Source organism: Heptranchias perlo, chromosome 11 (assembly GCF_035084215.1).
Source record: "Heptranchias perlo isolate sHepPer1 chromosome 11, sHepPer1.hap1, whole genome shotgun sequence".
NCBI classification, from domain to species: Eukaryota; Metazoa; Chordata; class Chondrichthyes; order Hexanchiformes; family Hexanchidae; genus Heptranchias; species Heptranchias perlo.
Genome location: NC_090335.1, coordinates 4,237,035 through 4,249,428, shown reverse-complemented (window position 1 = coordinate 4,249,428; position 12,394 = coordinate 4,237,035). Strand labels below are relative to the sequence as shown.

General features: G+C 49.0%; 1 protein-coding gene across 3 annotated transcripts in view; it reads left to right on the top strand.

Moving 5' to 3' along the window:
• The window catches only part of LOC137327055 (pleckstrin homology-like domain family B member 1), a 326,545-nt gene that overhangs the window by 43,865 nt on the left and 270,286 nt on the right, over positions 1-12,394 (top strand). For all 3 annotated transcript variants that reach the window (XM_067992448.1, XM_067992446.1, XM_067992447.1), the window contains one exon: positions 613-736. In XM_067992448.1, the coding sequence (XP_067848549.1) occupies positions 613-736 (124 nt within the window). The remainder of the gene's footprint in view (positions 1-612; positions 737-12,394) is intronic.

Below are 12,394 nucleotides of genomic sequence, written 5' to 3'. Positions count from 1 at the left end.
ATTTGCTGAATTTTTACTCCAGGTGTGTGGGGGAGAGGTTGATTGCACATCTGCTGTTTAAGTTGCCCTTTGCAGAGATCTAATGGTGAATGCTATTGGATTCCATTTTAAGTTATGCCATCGTTAAACGATGTTGCTGATGGTCACTAATTTATTCTGAGTCAGAAGGTCCTGGGTTCAAGTTCCCCACCAGAGATTTGAGCACAAAATCCAGGCTGACATTCCCAGTGCAGTACTGAGGGAGTGCTGCACTGTCGGAGGTGTCGTCTTTCAAATGAGACATTAAACTGAGGCCCCGCCTGCTCTCTCAGGTAAAAGATCCCATGATACTATTTGAAGAAGAACAGGGGAGTTCTCCCTGGTGTCCTGGCCAATATTTATCCCTCAACCAACAGCACTAAAAAACAGACTATCTGGTCATTATCGCATCGCTGTTGTGGGATCTTGCTGTGCGCAATTGGCGGCTGCGTTTCCCACATTACAACAGTGATTACACTTCGAAAGTACTTAATTGTCTGTGAAGCGCTTTGGGATGTCCTGAGGTCGTGAAAGGCGCTATAAAAATGTAAATCTTTTTATTGGAGGTGACACTGGTTTTGCGTTTATTTACAGAGCACATCATTGGACATTATTGATATTGGAAAAGGCTTGAAGATGCAGTCGGAGAGACCTCATTTAGTGAGCCTGGGTCGTGGTCGGCTCAGTATCGCCATAACACTGTTGCCGATTAATGAAGGTATTAAACAGATGCCTGGAATCTTTGTACTAACGAAAACTGCGCAAACGGATATCTGGGTTGACTCTCCACCTGGTTTTTACAAAGCAATTACCCCAACGTACTGACATGTAATAGAGTGTAAAGTAACTGTACTCATTTCCAATCACTATCATTAATCTTTCTCTGCAATTAATCAATACGACAACATACGCTGACCACTGGGGTTCACCAGAGTGCCCACTGGTAACAGAAAGAGGAGGCAAACAGAACGTGTCCATCCCAGCCAGGGCGGAAGTAGGGCCTCGGGGGCTACAATTAGGCTCAGCTCCCCTGGGTTAGGGAGGGGAGAGTCAGCCAGAGTTCCAACTCCTGATCACCAGCTGTGTCTTTAATAATAGTCTGAGGTTCAGCCGCTCTGCTCGTTACAAGTTTCTAAAAGAGTTTGATTAACCTTTCACAGAGAAAACATGAGTCCTCTTTCCTTTCTCTATTTCTGGCTCTCTGTCTCTCTCTATCTGTGTCTCTTTCTTTCTCTTACTCTCTCGCTCTGTCTCACTCCCTCTGTCCCTTTCTCTCTTTCTCTCTCTCTTTCTCTCTCTTTCTCCCTCCTCTCTCTCTGTCTCTGTCTCTCTGTCTCACCCTCTGTATCTCTCTCTCTCTGTCTCTTTCTTTCTCTTACTCTCTCATCTGTCTCACTCCCTCTGTCCCTTTCTTTCTCTCTCTTTCTCCCTCCTCTCTCTGTCTCTGTCTCTCTGTCTCACCCTCTGTCTCTCTCTATCTGTGTCTCTTTCTTTCTCTTACTCTCTCGCTCTGTCTCACTCCCTCTGTCCCTTTCTCTCTCTCTTTCTCTCTCTCTTTCTCCCTCCTCTCTCTCTGTCTCTGTCTCTCTCTGGCTCACCCTCTGTCTCTCTCTTTCGCTGTCTCATAGGAACAGGAGGAGGCCATTTAGCCCCTCGAGCCTGTTCCGCCATTCAATGAGATCATGGCTGATCTCTGACCTAACTCCAGAAACTCGCCTTAGCCCCATATCCCTTAATACCTTTGGTTAACAAAAATCTATCAATCTCAGTTTTAAAATTAACAATTGAGCTAGCATCAACCGCTGTTTGTGGAAGAGAGTTCCAAACTTCTACCACCCTTTGTGTGTACAAGTGTTTCCTAACTTCACTCCTGAAAGTCCTGGCTCTAATTTTTAGGCTATGTCCCCTAGTCCTAGACTCCCCAACCAGCGGAAATAGTTTCTCTCTATCCACCCGATCAGTTCCCCTTAATATCTTGAAAACTTTGATCAAATCACCCCTTAACCTTCTAAATTCCAGGGAATACAACCCTAGTTTGTGTAATCTCTCCTTGTAATTTAACCCTTGGAGTCCAGGTATTGTTCTAGTAAATTTACGCTGCACTCCCTCCATGGCCAATATATCTTTCCTAAGGTGCGGTGCCCAGAACTGCTCACAGTACTCCAGGTGCGGTCTAACCAGGGCTTTGTACAGCTGCAGCATAACTTCTACCCTCTTGTATTCTAGTCCTCTAGATATAAAGGCCAGCATTCCAATAGCCCTTTTGATTATTTTCTGTACCTGTCCATGACGTTTTAATGATCTATGTACATGGATCCCTAAGTCTCTTTGGATCTCCACTGTTTTGAGTTTTTCACCTAATCTATTAATATCTGCTGTAATTTTACGGTTCCATCCACACTGCTTACAATGCTGCCTATCTTTGCGTCATTGGATAAATGGATCTCTATCCCATCATCTAACTGCCTTCCTAATTGCTTGCTGTACCTGCATGTTAACTTTCAGTGCTTTGTGTACGAGGACACCCAAATCTCTCTGAACACCAACATTTAATAGTTTCTCACCATCTTAAAAATATTCTGTTTTTCTATTCTTCCTATTAAAGTGAATAACCTCACATTTCCCCACATTATACACCATCTGTTACCTTCTTGCTCGCTCACTTAACCTGCCTATATCCCTTTGCAGACTCTTTGTGTCCTCCTCACAGCTTACTTTCCCACCTAGCTTTGTATCGTCATCAAACTTGGATACATTGCACTTGGTCCCTTCATCTAAGTCATTAATATAGATTGTAAATAGCTGAGGCCCAAGCACCGATCCTTGTGGTACCCCACTAGTTACAGCCTGCCAACCTGAAAATGACCCGTTTATCCCTACTCTCTGTTTTCTGTCTATTAACCAATCCTCTATCCATGCTAATATATTACCCCCAACCCCATGAGCCCTTATCTTGTGTAACAACCGTTTATTTTCGCTACTCTCTTCCTTTTTACATACCTGGCGAAGCTCTTACAATCTGTTTTTATATTTCTCGCTAGTTTATTCTCATATTCTACTTTCTCCCTTTTTATCAATTTTTTGGTCACCCTTTGCTGGTTTCTATAACTCTGCCAATTCTCAGGCTTACTACTCTTCTTGGCAACATTGTAGGCCTCTAACACGTTAATAAATACAGTGAATAGTTGAGGCCCCAACACAGATCCCTGTGGGACACCACAAGTCACATCCTACGTGAGTGCAAAAGACAAGGCTGAAGTGTTTGCAACCATCTTCAGCCAGAAGTGCCGAGTGGATGATCCATCTCGGCCTCCTCCCGATATCTCCACCATCACAGAAGCCAGTCTTCAGCCAATTCGATTCACTCCACGTGATATCAAGAAACGGCTGAGTGCACTGGATACAGCAAAGGCTATGAGCCCCAGCAACATCCCGGCTGTAGTGCTGAAGACTTGTGCTCCAGAACTAGCCACGCCTCTATCCCAGCTGTTCCAGTACAGCTACAACACTGGCATTGACCCGACAATGTGGAAAATTGCCCAGGTATGTCCTGGCCACAAAAAGCAGGACAAATCCAATCCGGCCAATTACCGCCCCATCAGTCTACTCTCAATCAACAGCAAAGTGATGTAAGGTGTCGTCGACAGTGCTATCAAGCGGCACTTACTCACCAATAACCTGCTCACCGATGCTCAGTTTGGGTTCCACCAGGACCACTCGGCTCCAGACCTCATTACAGCCTTGGTCCAAATATGAACAAAAGAGCTGAATTCCAGAGGTGAGGTGGGAGTGACTGCCCTTGACATCAAGGCAGCATTTGACCGAGTGTGGCACCAAGGAGCCCGAGTAAAATTGAAGTCAATGGGAATCAGGGGGAAAACTCTCCAGTGGCTGGAGTCATACCTAGCACAAAGGAAGATGGTAGTGGTTGTTGGAGGCCAATCATCTCAGCCCAGGGCATTGCTGCAGGAGTTCCTCAGGGCAGTGTCCTAGGCCCAACCATCTTCAGCTGCTTCATCAATGACCTTCCCTCCATCATAAGGTCAGAAGTGGGGATGTTCACTGATGATTGCACAGAGTTCAGTTCCATTCACAACCCCTTAGATAATGAAGCAGTCCGAGCCCGCATGCAGCAAGATGTGGATAACATCCAGGCTTGGGCTGAAAAGTGACAAGTAACATTCGCGCAGACAAGTGCCAGGCAATGACCATCTCCAACAAAAGAGTGTCTAACCACCTCCCCTTGACATTCAACGGCATTACCATCGCCAAATTCCCCCACCATCAACATCCTGGGGGTCACCATTGACCAGAAACTTAACTGGACCAGCCACATAAATACTGTGGCTACAAGAGCAGGTCAGAGGCTGGGTATTCTGCAGCAAGTGACTCACCTCCTGACTCCCCAAAGCCTTTCCACCATCCACAAGGCACAAGTCAGGAGTGTGATGGAATACTCTCCACTTGCCTGGATGAGTGCAGCTCCAACAACACTCAAGAAGCTCGACACCATCCAGGACAATGCAGCCCACTTGATTGGCACCCCATCCACCACCCTAAACATTCACTCCCTTCACCATCGGCGCACTGTGGCTGCAGTGTGTACCATCCACAGGATGCACTGCAGCAACTCGCCAAGGCTTCTTCAACAGCACCTCCCAAACCCGCGACCTCTACCACCTAGAAGGACATGGGCAGCAGGCACATGGGAACAACACTACCTGCACGTTCCCCTCCAAGTCACACACCATCTTGACTTGGAAATATATCGCCGTTCCTTCATCGTCGCTGAGTCAAAATCCTGGAACTCCCTTCCTAACAGCACTGTGGGAGAACCGTCACCACACGGACTGCAGCGGTTCAAGAAGGCGGCTCACCACCACCTTCTCAAGGGCAATTAGGGATGGGCAATAAATGCCGGCCTCGCCAGCGACGCCCACATCCCATGAATGAATTAAAAGAAACAAAAAAAGCAAACAAAAAAAAATCCTGCCATTTAGAGTACCTGTTCATTATCCCTACTCTCTGTCTCCTGCTGCTCAGCCAATTTCCTAACCAGGTCAATAATTTGCCCTCAATTCCATGAGCTTCAACCTTAGATAACAGTCTCTTATGAGGGACTTTATTGAATGCCTTCTGGAAGTCCATATAAACAACATCCATAGACATTCCCCTGTTCACTACTTCAGTCACCTCCTCAAAAAATTCAATCAGGTTCATCATGATCTCCCCTTTACAAATCCAGGCTGATTCTCTTCGATCAGTTGAAAATTTTCAATGTGTTCAGTCACCCTATCCTTAATTATAGACTCCAGTAATTTCCCGACCACAGATGTTAGACTAACTGGTCTATAATTCCCTGGTTTCCCTCTCTCACCTTTCTTAAATAGCAGAGTGATATGTACAATTTTCCAATCTAAAGGAACGGTTCCTGAATCAAGAGAACTTTGGAAGATTATAGTTAGGGCATCTGCAATGTGCTCACCTACTTCCTTTAAAACCCTGGGATGGAAACCATCTGGTCCTGGGGATTTGTCACTCTTTAGTGCCATTATTTTCTTCATTACTGTTAATTTGTTTAATTATGGTGAGTCCCCGTCCCTGATTCAGAATTAGTTTCCTTGGGGTATCCGGCATGCCTTCCTCTTCCTCTACTGTAAATACTGATGCAAAGTAATTATTTAACGTGTCTGCCTTTTCCTTATTTTCATTTACAATATCACCATTACCTGTTTTTCAGGGGCCCACATTGCTCTTGACCACCCTCTTTTTACAAATATATTTGTAAAACTTTTTGTGTTGATTTTGATATCCCTTGCAAGTTTCTTTTCATACTCCCTTTTTGTAGCTCTCACTATCTATTTTGTCACCCTTTGCTGTTTTTTGTATCTCTCCCAGTCACCAGGATCTGTGCTATTTTTTATGCTTTTCTTTTAGTTTTAATTTGTCCCTCACCTCTATTGTCATCCATGGCTGTTTTTTTTGGCAAGTGGAGCTCTTGCACCTGAGGGGTATAAACCAGTTCTGTATCATGTTGAAAGAGTCTCTGTCTCTCACTCTCTCCCTCCTCTCTCTCTCTGTCTCTCAGTGTTTCTGTCTCTGTCTCTCTTTCTCTCTCTCTCTCCCCCTCTCTCACTCACACTCTTTCTCACTCTCTCTGGCTCTGTCTCAATCTCTCTGCCTCTCTTTCTCCCTCTTTCTCTCACTAAGTCTGTCTCTGTCTCTGTCTCTCTTTCTCTCTCTCTCTCCCTCTCTCACTCACACTCTTTCTCACTCTCTCTGGCTCTGTCTCAATCTCTCTGCCTCTCTTTCTCTCTCTTTCTCTCACTAAGTCTGTCTCTGTCTCTGTCTCTCTTTCTTTCTCTCTCTCTCCCTCTCTCACTCACACTCTTTCTCACTCTCTCTGGCTGTGTCTAGTGCTGTAACACATGGCGCTGTGTCTGGTGCTGTAACACATGGCACTGTGTCCAGTGCTGTAACACATGGCGCTGTGTCTGGTGCTGTAACACATGGCGCTGTGTCTAGTGCTGTAACACATGGCACTGTGTCTAGTGCTGTAACACATGGCGCTGTGTCTAGTGCTGTAACACATGGCGCTGTGTCTAGTGCTGTAACACATGGCACTGTGTCTAGTGCTGTAACACATGGCGCTGTGTCCAGTGCTGTAACACATGGCACTGTGTCCAGTGCTGTAACACATGGCACTGTGTCTAGTGCTGTAACACATGGCACTGTGTCTAGTGCTGTAACACATGGCACTGTGTCTAGTGCTGTAACACATGGCGCTGTGTCTAGTGCTGTAACACATGGCACTGTGTCTAGTGCTGTAACACATGGCGCTGTGTCCAGTGCTGTAACACATGGCACTGTGTCTAGTGCTGTAACACATGGCACTGTGTCTGGTGCTGTAACACATGGCACTGTGTCCAGTGCTGTAACACATGGCACTGTGTCTAGTGCTGTAACACATGGCGCTGTGTCCAGTGCTGTAACACATGGCACTGTGTCCAGTGCTGTAACACATGGCACTGTGTCTGGTGCTGTAACACATGGCACTGTGTCGAGTGCTGTAACACATGGCACTGTGTCTGGTGCTGTAACACATGGCGCTGTGTCTAGTGCTGTAACACATGGCACTGTGTCGAGTGCTGTAACACATGGCGCTGTGTCCAGTGCTGTAACACATGGCACTGTGTCCAGTGCTGTAACACATGGCACTGTGTCCAGTGCTGTAACACATGGCACTGTGTCCAGTGCTGTAACACATGGCACTGTGTCCAGTGCTGTAACACATGGCACTGTGTCTAGTGCTGTAACACATGGCACTGTGTCTGGTGCTGTAACACATGGCACTGTGTCCAGTGCTGTAACACATGGCACTGTGTCGAGTGCTGTAACACATGGCGCTGTGTCTAGTGCTGCAACACATGGCACTGTGTCTGGTGCTGTAACACATGGCACTGTGTCCAGTGCTGTAACACATGGCACTGTGTCTAGTGCTGTAACACATGGCACTGTGTCCAGTGCTGTAACACATGGCACTGTGTCTGGTGCTGTAACACATGGCCCTGTGTCCGGTGCTGTAACACATGGCGCTGTGTCCAGTGCTGTAACACATGGCACTGTGTCCAGTGCTGTAACACATGGCGCTGTGTCCAGTGCTGTAACACATGGCACTGTGTCCAGTGCTGTAACACATGGCACTGTGTCTGGTGCTGTAACACATGGCGCTGTGTCTAGTGCTGTAACACATGGCACTGTGTTGAGTGCTGTAACACATGGCACTGTGTCCAGTGCTGTAACACATGGCACTGTGTCCGGTGCTGTAACACATGGCGCTGTATCCGGTGCTGTAACACATGGCGCTGTGTCTGGTGCTGTAACACATGGCGCTGTGTCTAGTGCTGTAACACATGGCGCTGTGTCTGGTGCTGTAACACATGGCACTGTCTGGTGCTGTAACACATGGCGCTGTGTCTAGTGCTGTAACACATGGCGCTGTGTCTAGTGCTGTAACACATGGCGCTGTGTCTAGTGCTGTAACACATGGCACTGTGTCTAGTGCTGTAACACATGGCGCTGTGTCTAGTGCTGTAACACATGGCACTGTGTCTAGTGCTGTAACACATGGCGCTGTGTCTAGTGCTGTAACACATGGCGCTGTGTCCGGTGCTGTAACACATGGCGCTGTGTCTGGTGCTGTAACACATGGCGCTGTGTCTGGTGCTGTAACACATGGCACTGTGTCCAGTGCTGTAACACATGGCACTGTGTCCAGTGCTGTAACACATGGCGCTGTGTCCAGTGCTGTAACACATGGCGCTGTGTCCGGTGCTGTAACACATGGCACTGTGTCTGGTGCTGTAACACATGGCGCTGTGTCTAGTGCTGTAACACATGGCACTGTGTCGAGTGCTGTAACACATGGCACTGTGTCTGGTGCTGTAACACATGGCACTGTGTCTGGTGCTGTAACACATGGCGCTGTGTCCGGTGCTGTAACACATGGCGCTGTGTCTGGTGCTGTAACACATGGCGCTGTGTCTAGTGCTGTAACACATGGCGCTGTGTCTGGTGCTGTAACACATGGCACTGTCTGGTGCTGTAACACATGGCACTGTGTCTAGTGCTGTAACACATGGCGCTGTGTCTAGTGCTGTAACACATGGCGCTGTGTCTAGTGCTGTAACACATGGCACTGTGTCTAGTGCTGTAACACATGGCGCTGTGTTTAGTGCTGTAACACATGGCACTGTGTCTAGTGCTGTAACACATGGCGCTGTGTCTAGTGCTGTAACACATGGCGCTGTGTCTAGTGCTGTAACACATGGCGCTGTGTCTAGTGCTGTAACACATGGCGCTGTGTCTAGTGCTGTAACACATGGCGCTGTGTCTGGTGCTGCAACACATGGCGCTGTGTCTAGTGCTGTAACACATGACACTGTGTCTGGTGCTGTAACACATGGCACTGTGTCTAGTGCTGTAACACATGGCACTGTGTCTGGTGCTGTAACACATGGCACTGTGTCTAGTGCTGTAACACATGGCACTGTGTCTGGTGCTGTAACACATGGCACTGTGTCTGGTGCTGTAACACATGGCACTGTGTCTAGTGCTGTAACACATGGCGCTGTGTCTGGTGCTGCAACACATGGCGCTGTGTCTAGTGCTGTAACACATGGCACTGTGTCTGGTGCTGTAACACATGGCACTGTGTCTAGTGCTGTAACACATGGCACTGTGTCTAGTGCTGTAACACATGGCACTGTGTCTAGTGCTGTAACACATGGCACTGTGTCTGGTGCTGTAACACATGGCGCTGTGTCTGGTGCTGCAACACATGGCGCTGTGTCTAGTGCTGTAACACATGGCGCTGTGTCTGGTGCTGTAACACATGGCACTGTGTCCAGTGCTGTAACACATGGCACTGTGTCCGGTGCTGTAACACATGGCGCTGTGTCTGGTGCTGCAACACATGGCGCTGTGTCTAGTGCTGTAACACATGGCACTGTGTCTGGTGCTGTAACACATGGCGCTGTGTCCAGTGCTGTAACACATGGCGCTGTGTCCAGTGCTGTAACACATGGCGCTGTGTCTGGTGCTGTAACACATGGCGCTGTAACACATGGCACTGTGTCTGGTGCTGTAACACATGGCGCTGTGTCCAGTGCTGTAACGCATGGCACTGTGTCTGGTGCTGTAACACATGGCGCTGTGTCTGGTGCTGTAACACGTGGCGCTGTGTCCAGTGCTGTAACACATGGCGCTGTGTCCAGTGCTGTAACACATGGCGCTGTGTCCAGTGCTGTAACACATGGCGCTGTGTCCAGTGCTGTAACACATGGCGCTGTGTCCAGTGCTGTAACACATGGCGCTGTGTCCAGTGCTGTAACACATGGCGCTGTGTCCAGTGCTGTAACACATGGCGCTGTGTCCAGTGCTGTAACACATGGCGCTGTGTCCAGTGCTGTAACACATGGCGCTGTGTCCAGTGCTGTAACACATGGCGCTGTGTCCAGTGCTGTAACACATGGCGCTGTGTCCAGTGCTGTAACACATGGCGCTGTGTCCAGTGCTGTAACACATGGCGCTGTGTCCAGTGCTGTAACACATGGCGCTGTGTCCAGTGCTGTAACACATGGCGCTGTGTCTAGTGCTGTAACACATGGCGCTGTGTCTGGTGCTGTAACACATGGCGCTGTGTCTGGTGCTGTAACACATGGCGCTGTGTCCGGTGCTGTAACACATGGCGCTGTGTCTAGTGCTGTAACACATGGCACTGTGTCTAGTGCTGTAACACATGGCACTGTGTCTGGTGCTGTAACACATGGCACTGTGTCTGGTGCTGTAACACATGGCACTGTGTCCGGTGCTGTAACACATGGCACTGTGTCTGGTGCTGTAACACATGGCGCTGTGTCTGGTGCTGTAACACATGGCGCTGTGTCTGGTGCTGTAACACATGGCACTGTGTCTGGTGCTGTAACACATGGCGCTGTGTCTGGTGCTGTAACACATGGCGCTGTGTCTAGTGCTGTAACACATGGCGCTGTGTCGGGTGCTGTAACACATGGCACTGTGTCCGGTGCTGTAACACATGGCACTGTGTCCGGTGCTGTAACACATGGCGCTGTGTCCGGTGCTGTAACACATGGCGCTGTGTCCGGTGCTGTAACACATGGCGCTGTGTCCGGTGCTGCAACACATGGCGCTGTGTCCAGTGCTGTAACACATGGCACTGTGTCTAGTGCTGTAACACATGGCGCTGTGTCCGGTGCTGTAACACATGGCGCTGTGTCCGGTGCTGTAACACATGGCGCTGTGTCTGGTGCTGTAACACATGGCGCTGTGTCTAGTGCTGTAACACATGGCGCTGCGTCCGGTGCTGTAACACATGGGGCTGCGTCCGGTGCTGTAACACATGGCGCTGCGTCTAGTGCTGTAACACATGGCTCTGCGTCTAGTGCTGTAACACATGGCACTGTGTCCGGTGCTGTAACACATGACACTGTGTCTGGTGCTGTAACACATGGCACTGTGTCTGGTGCTGTAACACATGGCGCTGTGTCTAGTGCTGTAACACATGGCACTGTGTCTGGTGCTGTAACACATGGCACTGTGTCTGGTGCTGTAACACATGGCACTGTGTCTAGTGCTGTAACACATGGCGCTGTGTTTAGTGCTGTAACACATGGCACTGTGTCTAGTGCTGTAACACATGGCACTGTGTCTAGTGCTGTAACACATGGCGCTGTGTCCAGTGCTGTAACACATGGCGCTGCGTCTAGTGCTGTAACACATGACACTGCGTCTGGTGCTGTAACACATGGCACTGTGTCCAGTGCTGTAACACATGGCACTGTGTTTAGTGCTGTAACACATGGCACTGTGTCTAGTGCTGTAACACATGGCGCTGTGTTTAGTGCTGTAACACATGGCGCTGTGTCCAGTGCTGTAACACATGGCACTGTGTCCAGTGCTGTAACACATGGCGCTGCGTCTAGTGCTGTAACACATGACACTGCGTCTGGTGCTGTAACACATGGCACTGTGTCTAGTGCTGTAACACATGGCGCTGTGTCTAGTGCTGTAACACATGACACTGTGTCTGGTGCTGTAACACATGGCACTGTGTCTGGTGCTGTAACACATGGCGCTGCGTCTAGTGCTGTTACACATGGCACTGTGTCTAGTGCTGTAACACATGGCGCTGTGTCTGGTGCTGCAACACATGGCGCTGTGTCTAGTGCTGTGACACATGACACTGTGTCTGGTGCTGTAACACATGGCACTGTGTCTAGTGCTGTAACACATGGCACTGTGTCTGGTGCTGTAACACATGGCACTGTGTCTAGTGCTGTAACACATGGCACTGTGTCTGGTGCTGTAACACATGGCACTGTGTCTGGTGCTGTAACACATGGCACTGTGTCTGGTGCTGTAACACATGGCGCTGTGTCTGGTGCTGCAACACATGGCGCTGTGTCTAGTGCTGTAACACATGGCACTGTGTCTGGTGCTGTAACACATGGCACTGTGTCTAGTGCTGTAACACATGGCACTGTGTCTGGTGCTGTAACACATGGCGCTGTGTCTGGTGCTGCAACACATGGCGCTGTGTCTAGTGCTGTAACACATGGCGCTGTGTCTGGTGCTGTAACACATGGCACTGTGTCCAGTGCTGTAACACATGGCACTGTGTCTGGTGCTGTAACACATGGCGCTGTGTCTGGTGCTGTAACACATGGCACTGTGTCTAGTGCTGTAACACATGGCGCTGTGTTTAGTGCTGTAACACATGGCACTGTGTCTAGTGCTGTAACACATGGCACTGTGTCTAGTGCTGTAACACATGGCGCTGTGTCCAGTGCTGTAA